The sequence below is a fragment of the Physeter macrocephalus genome, chromosome 14 (genome assembly GCF_002837175.3).
Source record: "Physeter macrocephalus isolate SW-GA chromosome 14, ASM283717v5, whole genome shotgun sequence".
NCBI classification, from domain to species: Eukaryota; Metazoa; Chordata; class Mammalia; order Artiodactyla; family Physeteridae; genus Physeter; species Physeter macrocephalus.
In genome coordinates this window covers 132,078,745-132,096,948 of record NC_041227.1, presented here as the reverse complement: position 1 = coordinate 132,096,948, position 18,204 = coordinate 132,078,745, and the positions used below count along the sequence as shown (strand labels likewise).

The following is an 18,204-nucleotide window of genomic DNA, read 5'->3' as shown; positions in this document are numbered from 1 at the left end:
ATACAGAAATGCTTTTGAATTCAAGTAAGGCTCATCTCATGGAGACCATTGAAGCTGCTTCCTTCCTATTTCAGATGCTGTGTGGCCTCTAGTCTTTGCTGTTTAGTGGAGTTGCTTTGCTTTCTTCTGTTTCCTGGATTCATCCGCTTTCTCTTGGTTGCTGCCGCTCGAGAACTGGGGTTTGTTCCCCAATGTAGCTGAACGGCTGAGAGCGAGAATCTGAATGATCCTTCTCTAGCTGGTGGATCCTGAGGCAGGCGCCAGGCGTCTGTTCCTAACCCGGTCAACCAGGCTTGAGGCAGAGCGGGTGGAGGTGCTGGTGTTGGCTGTGGCTGCACGGTCACGTGGTGTTCAGGGCTGGACCTCGGAGGCTGAGGCCTGACGCGTTCTCTCAGAGGTGCTGTGGAAAGACGCAGCAATGAATTGTGTCTCCGGCATCTGCCCAGCTTTGTCATGTTGCTTTTTGAGTTCGATTCCTCTACAGTAGACCCCCAGTGCTTCTATTGAGGATCTTCAGGTGGACGTAGATCACCCAGCCCCCTTTTTGCTAAAATGAGGCAGGATTATTGCGTGACTTAGAAGCCAGAGGATGGAAACGTTCAGAATTTCGTCCTTTTGCATAGTAACTGGACAGCTCCCTCCCTGTCTGCCACTCATAACGTTTATTATTTTTTCTTTCAGTTTTATTGAGATATAATTGGCACACAGCACTGTATGAGTGTAAGGCACACAGCATAATGCTTCGCCTTATACACATTATGAAACGATGACCACAGTAAGCGTAGTGAACCTCCGTCATCTCACAGAGACACATTAAAGAAACAGAAACATTTGTTTTCCTCTGGTGGGAATGCTTAGGGTTCAGTCTGCCAACAACCTTCATTTATAGCACACAGCAGTGTCCATTCTATTTGTCGTGCCGCTCACTACATCCCTGACAGCTGTTTGTCTTGTAACTGGAGGTTTGTACCTTTTGACCACCTTCCTCCAGTCCTCCTTCCCCCCGCCCCCACCTCTGGTCACCACAAATCTGATCTCTTTTTCTATGAGTTTGTTTGTTTTTGAAGTATAATTGACCCACAGCACTATGTGGGTTCCTGGTACACAGCATAGTGATTTGATACTTATATACATTTCAAAGTCATCACCATGATAAGTTTAGTCACCATCTGTCAGCATACAAAAATATTACATAATTATTGGTTATATTCCCCACATCACACCTTTCATACCCTTGAGTCATTTATTTGTAACTGAGAGTTTGTACCTCTTAATCTCCCGCACTTATTTCTCTCCTGCCTGGACCCCCTCCCCTATGGCAGCCGCCGGTTTGTTCTCTGTATCTATGACTCTGTTTTGTCATGTTTGTTCATTTGTTTTGTTTTTCAGATTCCACATATAAGTGAGATCATAGGGTATTTGTCTTTCTCTGTCTGACTTATTTCACTTAGCGTAACACCCTCTAGGTCCATCCGTGTTGTCGCAAATGCCATGAATTTATGTTATGTTAGCTTTTGTTTGTAAAATTTTAAAATTTCATTTTGATATATTTATTTGATTATGCACATTTATCAGTGCAGATTCATTATTTATTTAAAACAGTAATTGAAAAATATGAAGTATATTTCAAAAATTTTCAAGAAAATATTTTGACAGTACGTTTCTAATATTTTAAAAGCAAAATTTCCTGAAGGTTGTAGACTAATTTTTTTTGCATACCTATTTTGTACCAATCATTGTACTGACTATGGTTACTTAAATGATGTCATTGAATATAATTTTCACAACTCACTGAGGTAAGATAATTATCCTTAACTATTAGAAGAGGAAATAGAATCTCAGAATGGTGACTTGACCAAAGTCACCACAGTTAATGTCTAGTGGGATTAGAATTAGAGTTAAAAATGAGGCCTGTCAGACTCCAATGTACATACTCTTTTAAATAGTAAGGAATCAGGTCAAATACTTTCACATATAAGATAATCAATTTTCTGTTGTTCTTCTTAAAACCTGTCACTATTATTCTTTTAATCCTAAGATGCACTGATTATTATCAACAAGTGTTGGTTACATTTTGCTGGCTTTGCTCAGAACACTGGTGGGTCAGGTGTCAGTCTGAGGAGTCTAGGAGGCTAGGAGCTGTTGACGGACGCTGGAAGGAGATGAAGTCACTGCCCTGAGGTAGTCGGAGTCTGTAATTCCAGGAGAGAGAACTGGGAAATCTGTGCATTATCAGTGATATGCCTATATGGACATTCCTTCACAAATTGTCGTGTTTAAGTATATAGGTAAATAAGAGCATTTAGAAGTGAGTACGTAGATATGAGAAAAGAAAAAAGTAAAAGTTGAATAGAGACTTACTCAGTTGAAAAATAATAAACGAAGGCTAAAATACCAAGTGGATTTAGCAAAATATCACTTTAAAATGACTGCTTTTTGGCGGTGGGGTGGACTGGGGATCACGGACGAATCTGAGTTCAGTGTTTTCACTTTTGCCTGTCAGGTGAGATTTATTCAAAGACTTTTAATTAGCTTGGAAGTAATCAAAGAATGTAACCAACATATTGGTATATGTAGTATGATTGCTGGACTAGTGGCTATAAGGTAAAGGTGGGAAATGATACTCTCTTTCATATAGGTAGTTATTTTAATTTGTGTATTTTTGCCAAAGGGAAAAGTAAATTAATCACACCTTTGAAATATTTTCCTTGAAGTTGGACATGAAAACAAAAATGATGGAAGCTAAATATCATGAAGAGAAACTTAAACTGCAACAGAAACATGATGCTGATGTTCAGAAGGTAGGGTATATACAGTTTATTATTTTATTGATATTGAATATTTGAAATATTCTAGGTCTTGTGGCCATCCATCCATCCATCCATCCACCCACTTATTTATGTACTTATGGGAGTCTGTCTTATAAATGGGATTTGATAAATTAATATCCTAGCAAAAGTTGATCTTTAAACTTCATTTGCTAAACAGATGTATTTATGTAAATCCTTATAGTTTACATGACCTTTTAGTTCTTCTTTATCTATTGTTGGAAGGCTGGTCTTCTTATAGTCCTTTACATTCTATCATTACCTTTCATAAAGGCTGAAATAAGACATCAACTGTAAATACTAGAGTTTGTTTTGGTCTAAGATTCTTTCAGTTTTCTGGCAATTAAAAATTCCTTTCTTTTTATTTATGGCCACACCTCGCGGCATGTGGGATCTTAGTTCCCGGACCAGGGGCCGAACCCACACCCCCTGCATTGGAAGTGCAGAGTCGTAACCACTGGACCACCAGAGAAGTCCCTAAAATTTCCCCTTTAATTTAAAAAGAAACCCTCGTATTTAGTTCTCTTTGGTATAGACTGCGTGCATTGTAACGCTAGCACTGCCAATGTAGGCCTTTTTTTTTTCAGTAGCTCGTTGGGATTTATGCCTTACAGTATTTCAATCTGTACTTTGAAATATAATTTTTCTTCTTAATGAGCACAGCAAAAGTCATCAATTTATAATTATTGTACATTGAATTTGAATTTATAACTATATTTTAGTATTGATTTTAAAAATGTAATGATACATAATGTATACTTTTAATATATGACGTTTGAATTTGTAACTCATGAAAATTGATCCAGATGGAAACCTGGTGTTGTCTGTTTTGGAACTAAGCCTGTGACCCTGCTTCACAGAGTTAAGTGACAAAGGTGGAGACAGGGAGCTGAGGCCACAGCATCACGTGCCCGTGCTTCCGTAGAGCTGAGAACATGCTAGTATTTAGTCAGGTGCGTGTTTGGCTCACCTTCTTTCAGAGCAATAAGACGGAAACCACTGGCTGAAAATTAGAAAGAGAAAAAATATTGAATCCTTTTCCTTCTCCTTTCCTCTTTTCCATTCAAATTTTAAAGGCAAATATTACTTTCTGCTCTTACTAGTATTTTACTTTACTTTAAATTGTTCAAGAAAAACAGTTCTCTTTCATGGATATGTTAGAGATTCAGTAATATAATTTCAATATAGCATATGTATATGTCCAAATGAAATAGAACCTATTGATGTATAAGATAAATAAATATAGAAATATATTTGGGAAAATCATGGTAATAGAATTTGAAATAGGCTTCTTGGTATGTCTGTTACAAAGCTCTATTCTAAGAAAAACATTTAATAATAGAATCCTTTCCAGGAATTTCTCTTTTGAAATAAATTCTGCATGAAAAAAGAAAGCAGTGCAACTAGTTTGAAATGCCAGGTAAAATATAAATAAAATCCTTGACCCCATGCTAGATTTGGAAAGTATATTCATCAGTTTGTTGCATGTATGCCATTTTCTAAGTGTTAGGAATTGGGAAGGAATAAAATTGAGAGTGTTTTATCTATTTGCATACATTCTTTTCCTTTTTTGCTTCTTTATGAACATTGGGCTCAAACTATCTCCTTTTCTTATTTACCAGTCATTCTTAGAGGTGGGACTAAAACAATGAAAGGTAAAGTAAAATGCTGGTAATAGAAGCACTAAGAAAAAGTTGGTTAGACATTGGTGAATAACTTTTGTTTAAATACTGAATTTGGGTATATAGGAAATATACCTCAACCACAAGAAAAGTGGATATTCATACTTCTGCCTCAATTTGGTTTTCTTTTTTCCCTTCGGTTAGCATATTTTTTTTTCTGCTTGCAAACTTTCTTACTCTTTGGTTATTCTCTAGTTTTCTTTTTTTTTTGCGTGTAGGTGTGCTTAGAAGCATATAATCATAATTAAGTTTATTAAATGGTTCATTTAAAAACTTCTGACACAATATAAATTAAGGATGTAAAATATCCATGCAATTTTTGACATATTTTGAGCTGACTTTTTTGATTCCCAATAGCAGAACTAAGTATAAAAGAAGCCTATTGCATCGCATGTTCCCATGTGTCTGGGAATTCTTGTTATTGTGCATGAAAGTGATAGAAGGACACTAGTGGGAGGGTTCAGGGATGTGCGTGTCTGCAGATGCTCTATCCCAGTGTGGTGGGGAGGTGAGTTGTACTGTATCAACATATCAAGTTTCTGATGGCTTCTCTCTGCTAGTTTGTGATGGCTTAATCTCTGAAGTATATTTTAGAGAATCACCTAATTTATCATTTACAGTCTCCTTAAGAATTGGTACATGAAAATTCAAAGCAGGTAACATTTCTTTGGGTAATCAATTATTCTAGTATAGTTAATATTTTGTCAATGCACTAAAGTATAATTTTTTCATCTTTTTTGGGAAGCCATTTATGGGATTAGCTGAGATAGACTTGCAAAAATATTGTGCTATTTAAAAAAAAATTATGTGTTCCGTACATAAAACAATATCATATACTAAAATATCTTAAATTCGTTTGCAGATTTTAGAAAGAAAGAATAATGAAATAGAAGAAATGAAAACTTTATACAAAAAGAAACAAAATGAAACGGAGGAGACTATTAGAAAACTTGAAAAGAAAGGTGATGTTGTATTGTTAATATAAACCTTTTAATAACACTTCCATTTTATTTTAGTGCTTGTATAAAGTAAAATTTTATTTCTGACCTTTTGTAGTATGAGAAGGGATTGTATATGTTGGTTTCCATCAGTCGATCTGTTGATGTGAGCTTCTACAGGACTTAAGAAAAACTCTGTGTGTGTGTGTGTGTGTGTGTGTGTGTGTGTGTGTGTGTGTGTGTGTGGTAGCAATGGTGGTTGGTTTGGTTAAAGATTTGGAAGAGTCTGTAACTGTTACTCCTTCTTAATTCTCTCCCTCTTCACTGGGCTGGAGCTGCCATAGGTCAGTCATAGAATTAGAACTTACTGGCTTTCACAAGGAAGTCTAGAGAAATTAGTCCTTTTGGTCTAATAAAATTCATTCCATTAAGTATCTTTATGCCTTATAGTATATGCTAGTATTGTGATCGACAGAACAAACATTTAAAAAGCATTCCCCATTTACACTTTCATTATGAAGGAAAAGAAAGCATATAATCAAGTGTTAAATTGACTGTGACTATAGGTTGAAACATTGAAATGCAACAGATAGTCATTAGGGAGAGTGCTGAAAATATTTTGTAAGATTGGATTAGTTGAGAGAAGAGTTCCAGGTACTGGGATAGGAATGTGATATTGGTAAGTTGTGGAAGGGATGCTGCAAAACCATGTATCTAGAGTGGAGATCCTATACATTAAGAGACAGGCTGAAAAAGATTAAGATAGGTGACTTGGCGTGACCTAAGCATGACCTTGAATTTCAGATTTAGAAGTTTCAAGTTTATCCCATAGATGCTGGGGAGTCAGAGAAGATTTTTGAGAGGTGAGTTTTAGGACCTCATATTTTGGGTGGAGTAGTCTGGTAACAGTGGGCGTGTGAAACATGGTGAGGCCAATTCCCAGTCTGTTATAATAGTCAGAGGCAGAATGGAGTGAGAGGGAGAGACAGAGAGAGAGAGAGAGAAGGGGAGAGAGAGAGGGGGAGAGAGAGAGAGGGAGAGAGAGGCGAGCACCCCACTTATTAGGAAACTTGGTCTCTAATCCCAGACCTGCTCTTCAGCGTCTGCTGTGTCACATCCGCAAGTCTCTGCGCTCGGCTTACTTGTTATAAAATGGCGCCATTAGATAAGTAATATATATGAAGTCCCTTCAACTCAAGGATGTTATGCTTCCATGCTTCTGGAATTTTGTGTGTAAGATGATGAGGACCCAGAATATCTGAACGAGGGCAGCAGTGGGAGTAGTGAGAATGGGACGGAAGAAGAAATTTTGAAGGATCTGGTGAATGATAAGAGGTAGGTGATGAGTAAGAGGAAAGTGGAGAGGTTTTCCTTGAGCCGCTCCAAATTCCAGTGGCTACAAAAATGTTTAAAATTTATTTCTAGGTTTTCGTTTTTTACCCTGATTCAAACCAGACAGTTTAAACATGCCTAAGGTTTAAAAATATTATTTCCTAAGGCTTTTTGACTTGCAAACAGGGCTGAGTTTTAATTTTAGAATTGTGCAGTAAAATGTTGTAGATGCTAGACTAATATTAGGTTGACTTGGATTCTTCTCCTCACCTTATTTGTTGCACAGTTGAGATATGAGAGTGAAAGAAATTTCTATGTAAATGTTTGTGAAAATTTTGCTATCTTGAAGTAAGTGAATAAAAACATATTCAGTAAGCTAAGAAAATATTGCATTCAAGCAGATACACAGCTGAATTTATTTTGCCATCCAGATGACATGAATATATTAAACACATTTTCACTTGAATCAATGACAGTTTAAGGCATTTTTAAAAAGAAGATAGAAATTTAAATGATTTATAAGGGAAATCTTTTATATAATTTAAAGCGTATTTTGTTTTAGTCACACAAACTTTGGCAACGATTTTAGTGTGTCCAGCAGCAGCATGTTGTAATGATGGCCCTTCATCTATGCACTCAGTACACATAGCTGGGAGTACTTGCCTCTGTGCCACTCTTGCTCTGTGGATAAAAAGTTGAAATATCTTTCTCCTCAGGAAATAAGCAAGTAAACCACTATAACACATAATGTAATAAGTGACTTAGAGGAGAAATCTATGAGGTTCACTGGGAATAAAGAGAAGCTTCTTTCTGCCCCTGCAAGAGGAGGAGCCTGGTTGGTGAACGGTCCATAAAGAGGCGCGACTTGGGCTGAGGCTAAATATGCGTAGTGTTGCAAGCAGGGAAGGCTGGGGCATGCCAGGTAGATCAGTGATCACATTTGTGCAGCAATGCAGGAGCGGACATGGCCTCAGGGATCTGCAGATAGGCTGGTACGTTCATGAGTTTAAACATATGGAAGTGGCAAAAGATGTGGCCAGAAAGCAGTCAGATCATGAGGAGCTGTTCTCCACGTCAGAGGTTTTGGCCGTCGTCTTGTAGGGGAGGGGAGCTGCAGCGTGATTTTAAGTCTGGAGGTGGTGTCACGGGATCTGCACTGTAGAAAGACCTCTTCACAGCAGCGGAGGATCCACTGGAGGGGAATGATACCGAGGCCAGCACACTGTTCACATTGTCAAGGGAGTGAGTAACGGGGGATTCAGCCAAGGCTGTGGTGGTGGAAATGAGAAGAGAGGAAAGAGTAAGAGAGATTTTAGGGGAGAGAACGGATAAGACTTGGAGGGAAATGGAATGATCTGTTAACTGGTGCACTATGTTTTTATTATCATCAGACTCTTAACGTGGTAGCTAGAATTGGTTTAACTATGTTTTCATCATTTTTGACAGTTCAGACCCTCATACGTGAATGTCAAGTTATCAGAGAGACCAAAGATAACCAGATTGCAGAGTTAAAAAAGATATGTGAACAAAGTACAGAATCTCTGAATAATGATTGGGAAAAAAAGGTAAGCTACTTAAAATAAAATAATTATGGAAAAATATAAAGGGTTATACTTTAATGGAACAAATTTAATTATAAAAATAATGGGTGTTCACAAAATATACAGAAATGTTTGAAAAAATAAAAATAACAATATTCTAGACTAACTAGAAATAGCTGTTCGTGTTTTGGTATATTTTTTCTGGAATTTTAATGGTTTGCAAACTAGTTTTCATTTAGAAAAGTTACTTTTAAGAATTCTTGAATTTAATTAAGGTTCTGAATTTTTTGTCAGAGCCAATAGATTTTAAGCGAAATCAGCAGGGATGTAACAGCAGGTAGTTTTTGGAAGTTAAACTGTTTAAACTTTGGATGTAGGCCCTGGATCATTTCTTTTCTGAAATCTCAGGTAACACAATATTTGTAGCATAAATTTGTTTTTGATGTAAACAAAATCAGCAGTGGATGATGGCTTATTCTTGGAGGAGCATTTAATTCCAAAAAACATTTTCATAAAATTCAGCAGCGCCAAGAGTAATGTAAAAAATGCTCATTATGAACGAGTCTTACATAGTCATGTGTAGGACTTTCATTAGGAGCCCCTGGCCATTAGTTGGCATCACAGTATGCATGCAAGAGGAAAGAAGTAGGTCACTTCTGTTGAGGGGCTCTGTGATAAAGATCTGCACTTAGCTCCCCTCCTGAGAGTCCCCGATTAACCTGGGTTCAGCCTGTCTTCCTGAGGGCTCTGACGCCTCCCCAGGCAGACACAGGTCTGATCTGTCCTGGCTGTGGCAGCTTCAGTGCCAGCCTGGGAAGGGCCCATGTTCAGAGGGGCAGACTTAGCTCTTTTCTAGTTGCATTTTCATTTGAGTGGTTTTATCTTTTCTATAAATTTGGCATATTTTTCTGCTTGCGTCAGGTCCATTGTGTTCATAGTAGCCCCTGACTCCCTTTCCCCTAGTTCCTTCTTCCCCAGTTTAAGTTGTCTGGTGTTTGCAGAGAAGAGTCTCTGTCTCCTGCCATGCGCAAGGGTACGTTTTATGCTTTCAGCTGGACCAGCAGCTCTTTCTTACAGTTACACGGTGATTAGTGGATGTGAAACACCGCAAATGTGGTGAAAGGTCTTTTTTGTGAAGTACAGTTGCATGTAAATCTGGGCAGAGGTGAATGCCTGGTGCAAGCAGGGTAGGTGCCAAAAATGAATAAGCAGAGGATAGATGTACATTGTGATTTATGCAGTCATCCATTCAGAAAGTGTGAAGTATCTGTACCGCCAAGGTGAGGTGATGTGTGTGTGTGTGTGTGTGTGTGTGTGTGTGTGTGTGTGTACTCCCTTGTAGAATTCTCCATCCTACGTTTCTCACTTTAAGGCCCAGGTATCCAACTACCTAGTTAAGATCTCTCCTTTTTAGCTTTTTTAGAGTTATCTTATGATTGACACAGCAATGCCTTTCCTACCTACATACCCAAGAGAAATGAAAACATGTGTCTGCACAAAAAGTTATACATGAATGTTCATAGCAGTATTATTCATATGAAAACCAAAAAGTAGAAATCAACTGCTGAGTGGATAAATAAAATGTAGTATATTAATACAATGGAATATTGCCGGGCAGTGGAAAGGTATGAAGGACTGGTACGCGTTACAACATGGGTGAACCTTGAAAACATCATGCTAAGTGAAAAAAGCCAATTACAAAAGACCCATTCTATGACTCTGTATTAAATGTCCAGAATAGGCAAATCTATAGAGACGGAGAGACGAGGGACATGACAGCTAAAGTGCACAGGTGTTCTTTTGGGGTGATAACATTGATTTTGGTGATGGTTGCATAAGGCTGTGAATATACAAAAAACCCTTGAACTGTCTGATTTAAATTGGTGCTCTGTATGGTAGGTGAATAAAGCTGTGGGGAAAAATGGATCTCTCCTTGATCTAAATTCCATCATTCTCCCCAAGCTCCATCTTCTTCCTTTGTTGCCGAAGCAGCCTCCTCCTAAGGTTCCCCTTCTCCCTGTTCCCGATGGTGGTAGCATCTGCTCGGCTGCTGCACACTCTTCTTTTGCCTCACCTCTCACACCTAATCACTCGCACTTCTGTTCTATTTGTCGTGATTTATTCACATTGTCCCTCCCCTAGGTCTGGAGACCGTGTCTCTGGCCTCCGTCACTGTAACTGGACCCTTGGCACCTCCTCAGTCTGTGCCCCATGACACAGCCATGTTGACGGTCTTTCTGAAACACAGGTCTGGTGTTCCTCGTCACTGTGAATCACCCCAGTGGTTCCCGGCGGCCCTTAGGTTTACGAGGCTCTTTGTGATTGAGACGCTGGTCACCGTTGAAGCCTCCTCCTCTGTCACAATCCTGCTCCCCTTCTTACACTTTTCTACTAGCTGCACAAAACTTTGCCAGTTACCCGACTCTACCCTGCTGTTTTTAATCTATGGGCCTTTTTAAAAATTGAGTTACGACTCATATGCCATAAAATCTACCCTCTTAGAGTGTACAATTCAGTGGTTTTCAGTCTGTTCATGAGGTCCTGCCACCATCACCACTGTATGGTTTTCAGGGCGTTCCTGTCAGCCCACAAGATACCTGGTATCCGCTGTCACTCTCTTCCCATGTTCCCTTCCTCTACCCTCTGCAACCAGTCATCCACTTTCTGTCTCCACACTTTGGCCTATAAAATCATGCAATACATGGCATTTTGTTACTGGCTTCTTTCACTTATCATAATGTTTTAAAGTTTCCTCCATGTTGTAGCATGAATCAGTAGTTCAATCCGTATTATGGTCAAATAATATTCCATTGTGTTGATGTACCACGTGTCACCAGTTGGTGGACATTTGATTCCACTTTTTGGATAATAATGCTTTTATGAAAATTTGTGTACAAGTTTTTGTGTGCACCTGTGTTTTCATTTGTCTTGGCTATTGAAGAGGGAGAAGCACTGCCTGCATTTTCCTTTCCTTGCCCCTCATAGCACTTCTGATGCCAAATGTGTGGGCTTTGCACACATCAGGCAATTCCCTTTGACGCCAGTTGGTTGTCCTATAATTCAATTAAATTTGACACTATTTACCTAGAATCAGTATCACATCCCACAAGTTAAGGTCTCAGTCCCACAAGAGTGCGCCCACTTCAACGTCAATCGAAAGTCCCAGGTTGTTGCCTGTACGTCTGACCAAGCGGCTGTAAATAGGAGTTCTCACCACTTCCTCCCTGGATTCCATGATTTGCTGGAATGGCTCACAGAACGTAGGGAAGCACTCGCTGACATTCTACCGTTTAACCATTTTATTGTAAGGGATATAATAAGAGATGCAGCTGAGCAGCCAGATGAAGAGATGCACAGGGCCAGGTATGTGGGAAGGAGCGCAGAGCTTCCCTGTGCCCTGCTGGCACACTGCTCTCCCGGCACCAGCTGTTCACCCACCTGGAGGCTCTCCAAACACTGTACTTTGGGGATTTTTATGGAGGCTTTATTATGTGGGGATGATTGACCATGAATGTAATCTTCAGCCCCTCTCCCCTTCCTGGAGGATGGGGGTGCGCTGAAAGTTCCCGGCTTCTGATCATGGATGGCTTGGTCTTTTGGGTGACCAGCCCCCATCCTGGAGCTACCCAGAAGCCCACCCGGAGTCGCCTCCTTGGAACCAAAGACACTCCTGTCACCCAGGAAATCCCAAGGGATATAGGACCTCAGAGCCAGGAATTGGGGGCAGAGACCAATATATATATTGGTCTATATATATATAGACCTCTCTCTCGCTCTCTCTCTCTCTCTCTATATATATATATTTCTGTTATATCACAGGTATATAATTAAGAGTGGAATTTCTGGGTTATGTGCTAATTCTGTGTTTAACATTTCAAGGAATTCCCATACTGTTTTCCAGAGTGGCTACACCATTAGCCTCTTGGCTTTTACGATACTTTTTCTTCTATTTGGACAGATTCCTGGTTCCTCTGGGCCTCCTCTGGCGTGAGGCAAGTACGTGGTCAAATGTCCAGGCTATAGACCAATCTGTAGGCTACTGAGAGGGCCTTTGCATCCCCTCAACCTGTTGCCAAACCCTGGCTAAAAGATCTCCTTGTGGGTTTATAGATCCCCTTATTGTCAGGGCCACGATGGCATCCTGTGGCTTAGCAAGGTTTGTACTTTAGAACATGCCTAATAATATTTGCTGCTTAAGCGGTTTATGCCTCAGGGGAATGTTTGCCCTCTAAAGGCTCCTGGGCCGAGTGACCTGGACTCCAGTTCATTGCTAGGCTGGGGGAAGCTCTCGGTGACGCATTTGCTTGATATATGGTAGATGCTAATAAAACGTGTTGGTCGGATGCAGTCAAAATTCGCTCTGCAGTTAGTTGGCTAAGTCCGTGGATGTAAGACCTGCGGGTGCGGAGGGCCGACCGTATTCTTTGGATGACACCGTTTATGTTGGGGTCTGAGCACCGCGGATGGTCCGGAGCAGACACCCGGTGGCTGCCCAGGGCCGACGGAGCGCACGATGAGTCCCCAGTCAGACCGCTAGGCCAAGTGCACCTGTCCCCTCCTCAAACTGCTAGGCAAGTTCTAGCACACTTGTGCTCTGGCTGCGCTCACCCTGTGGGCTCCGCTCTAAACCCCCGGGTGAGCTTTAAAGGCTCAGGCGGACTGCACACATGCCCCAGGGGCAGCAGGCACCGGCCTGAGAAAGCGACAGCGGTGCCCCCGAGAAGGCGCTGCACTCACGGGCCCCTGCGTACAGCAGGGGTTTGACGTTCAGGCGGCGTGTGGCATGGGACGTTAGGGGGGCCACACACGTGAAGAAACCACCGCGACCTTCCAAGTGACTCCTTTACACCCTTTATCAGTGTTGCTGTGCACGTCAGTCAGCAGCTGCGAAGCAGCTCTGAGATGCAGGCGCTGTGGGCTTGGCTGCATTCACGTGCCAGACAAGTTGACTGACTTCTGAATACCAGACATGACACTGGTTTAAAACGTATACCTTGGCAAAGAAATATACCATATCAATGATTCGGGACACCACTTACAAATAGTCAAAATTGCATTTGTTAAATTTGTGAAACCCCAGGATCTTCTGTACGGCTATTACTGAGCCATCCTTGCTCTTCCTGTTCAGCCAGAAACTAGAAGGAAAGCTCCTGGGGCCCTTCCCACTAACAGGCGTAGTTATGGCCTGTCTTCTCCTCTCGTTTCCACCATCTCTCAGGGTTTTCCCTGTCCCTCCAGTATCTTCCTAGTCCAATAAGATCTCTGTGCATGTGTCATACCCTTGTCTGTCTCGCCTACTCATGAATGGGAAGTAAAATGTATCTTTTAGATTATTTTGGGCTCCTGCCCCCCACCCAACCTTGAATGAGTCTGGGATTGGATGCAGGGGAGAGGAATTAGATTCTGAATTCCCCTCCCATGAAAGTAAGTGAACAAACGCCCACAAGTCTGGGAGCACAGGTGTTCAACTCCCTTTGGAACTTGTCCTTTGAACTTTGGTTTCCTTACCTCAGTTACATCGATATTTTAGAGCTTCATCCGTTTAAACATGTATACATAATCTTCATAAAAAAAGACCAGTATGCATAGGACATAAAGTTCTCCCTAGAGAACTCTCTTTGATGTATAAATACCATCTTTGGGTCCACTTTTGTATAGGTTATGGGATGGATAAAAATAGTTTCTCATTGGGGGTGAGGGTGAAGGATAAAGCATTTTTAGCATTACTCCTGTGCAAAATTTCATGCAAATAAGATGAAAATACAGACAGTGAGATAATATTCCTAAACAGTAACAATATTATAAATATTTCTGTTTTCTGATTTCAGGCTAATACTAGTGTTGTTTAGCTGACGCATTGTATTATCTGTCTGATTTATTTACTGTTTTTACCTGAGGTGGATAATTCCCTTTAATATTTGTTTATCCATTAAAATTTTCAATTCAGGAAAGTAACCAAAAAATTGTTTCTTAATCATGCTCTTTACGTGATATCTTTACTTTGAATGTTTATTTATGAGTTTTATATCTTTTGTTGTTCAGATCACCATATAAATAAATAGAGAAATATAGGAAAACATTTTTTTCTGAATTGCAAAATAGTCTATTCTATAATAGTAGTGAAAGAGTCAGTTTTTGATTTCACCGTGTAGCTCCACAATGCTGTAGCAGAAATGGAAAAGGAAAAGTTTGAACTTCAAAAGCGGCACACTGAAAATATTCAAGAACTGCTTGAGGACACAAACATACGTCTGAACAAAATGGAGGGTGAATACATGGCACAAACACAGTCCACAGTAAGTCTTTTTTTTTTTTTTTTCTTTTCTTGTCGTGTTTATAAACTGTCCTCTTCATCTCCATGTCCCCATGCTTCCAGGATGTGTGCAGTGCATAAATAAGTATGTTACAGAATTAAAAGAAAACATCTCACCTTCCCACTCGACACGGGTTTATATGTGACAGTGGACGGTCTCTGCACCGTCCCGTGAGGGGCCCGGTTGGAAGTGTGTGAGAGTGCCCATTCTTCTACGTTTTGGGCCCAACAATGGGTGTTTTAATTAAAAACAAACAGACAGACAAACCAAAACTTCGCCAATTTGATAGGCGTCTTGGTTTCCTAGACTGCTGTAAGAAATGACCACATACCTGGTATCTCCTCTTCATCTCCATGTCCCCATGCTTCCAGGATGTGTGCAGTGCATAAATAAGTATGTTACAGAATTAAAAGAAAACATCTCACCTTCCCACTCGACACGGGTTTATATGTGACAGTGGACGGTCTCTGCACCGTCCCGTGAGGGGCCCGGTTGGAAGTGTGTGAGAGTGCCCATTCTTCTACGTTTTGGGCCCAACAATGGGTGTTTTAATTAAAAACAGACAGACAAACCAAAACTTTGCCAATTTGATAGGCGTCTTGGTTTCCTACACTGCTGTAAGAAATGACCACATACCTGGTATCTCAGAACAAGAGAAATTTATTGTCTCACAGTTCTGGAGGCTAGAAGTCTGAACTCAAGGTGTCCACAGGGCCCTGCCCTCCCTGAAATCTCCAGAGGAAGATCTTTCCTTGCCTCTTCCTATCTGGTTGTCTTTTTTTTTTTTTTTTGCTTTTGTTTTTGTTTTTGTTTTTTTGATAATAGCCTTCCTAATGGGTACAAAGTGGTATCTCATAGTGGTTGGTTTTGATTTGCATTTCCCTAATGATTAGTGATGCTTAGCATCTTTTCATGTGCTTATTGGCCATTGTATATTAACTTTTGAGAAATGTCTATTCAAGTTCTTTGCTCTTTTTATGATGGTGTTGTTGGTTTTTCCTTGTTGTTGAGTTGTAGGAGTTCTTTGTATATTCTGGGTGTCAATCCCTTATCAGATATATGATTTTTTTTAGTTACCTATTTAAAGACTGTCCAAATACAGTCACATTTTGAGGTACTAAGGAGTTAGGACTTCAGTATATGAATTTGGAGGAAGACAGTTCCGCCCATAACTATTGTATAAGTTAACAACAAATGTAGCATGCAGTATAAAAGTGAAAAAGCCTAAGTAGTTTTTGGCTCATGAGGTTAAATTTACCAGGCACCTAACATGACCAGGCATTGCAGTGGACCCTGGGGACAAAGTAGTAAACAAGAAGTCCCTTCCACAGTGTTCATGTTTCCATGGGGCAACAGCCAGTGAACAGGTACAGGTGTCCAGTAGTGATAAGTGGTGTGATGAAAAAGAAGCCACTGTAAGACACGCATTTAAATGGGGTGATTTCAGCACTCCCTCTTTCGAGAGCACTGGAATCACAACTAACTGCTGAACAATCATCGACAGGAAGACACTGGAACTCACCAAAAAAGATACCCCGCATCCAAAGACAAAGGAGAAGCTGCAGTGAGATGGTAGGAGGGGCTCAATCACAATCAAATGAAATCCCATAACTGCTGGGTGGGTGAGTCACAAATTGGGGGTCTGACCCCCAACGTGGGGGTCTGACAATGGGAGGAGGAATTCCTAGAGAATCAGACTTTGAAGACTAGTGGGATTTGATTGCAGGACTTCAGCAGGACTGGGGGAAACAGAGACTCCACTCTTGGAGGGCACACACAAAGTAGGGTACACATCGGGACCCTGGGGAAGGAGCAGTGACCCCATAGGAGACTGAACCAGACCTGCTTGCTAGTGTTGGAGGGTCTCCTGCAGAGGCAGGGGGTGGCTGTGTCTCACCATGAGGACAAGGACACTGACAGCAGAAGTTCTGGGAAGTACTCCTTGTCATGAGCCCTCCCAGATTCTGCCATTAGCCCCACCAAAGAGCCAGGTAGGCTCCAGTGTTGGGTCACCTCAGGCCAAACAACCAACAGGGAAGGAACCCAGCCCCACCCATCAACAGACAAGTGGATTAAAGTTTTACTGAGTTCTGCCCACCAGAGCAACAGCCAGCTCTACCCACCACCAGTCCCTCCCATCAGGAAGCTTGCACAAGCCTCTTAGATAGCCTCATCCACCAGAGGGCAGACAGCAGAAGCAAGAAGAACTACAATCCTGCAGCCTGCAAAAACCACATTCACAGAAAGACAGACAAAATGAAAAGGCAGAGGACTATGTACCAGAAGAAGGAACAAGATAAAAACCCCAGAAAAATAACTAAATGAAGTGGAGATAGGCAACCTTCCAGAAAAAGAATTCAGAATGACGATAGTGAAGATGATCCAGGACCTCGGAAAAAGAATGCAGGCAAAGATTGAGAAGATGCAAGAAACGTTTAATAAAGACCTAGAGGAATTAAAGAACAAACAGCTAGAAAAATTAAAGAACAAACAAACAGAGATGAACGATACAATAACTGAAATGAAAAATATACTAGAAGGAATCAATAGCAGAATAACTGAGGCAGAAGAATGGATAAGTGACCTGGAAGACAGAATGGTAGAATTCACTGCCATGGAAAAGAATAAAGAAAAAAGAATAAAAAGAAATGAAGACAGCCTAAGAGACTTTTGGGACAACATTAAACGCAACAGCATTCGCATTATAGGGGTCCCAGAAGGAGAAGAGAGAGTCCAGGAAGCACAGAGAGTCCCAGGCAGGATAAACCCAAGGAAAAACATGCTGAGACACATAGTAATCAAACTGACAAAAATTAAAGACAAAGAAAAATTATTGAAAGCAACAAGGGAAAAATGGCAACATACAAGGGAACTCCCATAACATTAATAGCTGATTTCTCAGCAGAAACTCTACAAGCCGGAAGGGAGTGACATGATATATTTAAAGTGATGAAAGGGAAGAACCTACAACCAAGATTACTCCACCCGGCAAGGATCTCATTCAGATTTGATGGAGAAATCAAAAGCTTTACAGACAAGCAAAAGCTAAGAGAATTCAGCACCACCAAATCAGCTCTACAACAAATGCTAAAGGAACTTCTCTAAGTGGGAAACACAAGAGAAGAAAAGGACCTACAAAAACAATTAAGAAAATGGTAATAGGAACATACATATCGATAATTACCTTAAACATGAATGGATTAAATGCTCCAACCAAAAGACACAGGCTCGCAGAATGGACACAAAAACAAGACCCATATATATGCTAGACAGCATAGAGATCCACTAGATATCCATTTCAGACCTAGGGACACATACAGACTGAAGGTGAGGGGATGGAAAGAGATGTTCCATGCAAATGGAAATCAAAAGAAAGCTGGAGTAGCAATACTTATATCAGATAAAATGGACTTTAAAATAAAAAATGTTATAAGAGACAAGGAAGGACACTACATAATGATCAAGGGATCAATCCAAGAAGAAGATATAACAACTATAAATATATATGCACCTAACAGAGGAACACCTCAATACATAAGGTAACTGCTAACAGCTATAAAAGAGGAAAT

General features: G+C 40.6%; 1 protein-coding gene across 15 annotated transcripts in view; it reads left to right on the top strand.

The window, feature by feature from the left end:
* Positions 1-18,204, top strand: part of CEP112 (centrosomal protein 112) — a 415,833-nt gene that overhangs the window by 69,722 nt on the left and 327,907 nt on the right. For all 15 annotated transcript variants that reach the window (XM_055090371.1, XM_055090379.1, XM_028498151.2 and 12 more), the window contains 4 exons: positions 2,715-2,801; positions 5,373-5,472; positions 8,227-8,345; positions 14,474-14,617. In XM_055090371.1, the coding sequence (XP_054946346.1) occupies positions 2,715-2,801; positions 5,373-5,472; positions 8,227-8,345; positions 14,474-14,617 (450 nt within the window). The remainder of the gene's footprint in view (positions 1-2,714; positions 2,802-5,372; positions 5,473-8,226; positions 8,346-14,473; positions 14,618-18,204) is intronic.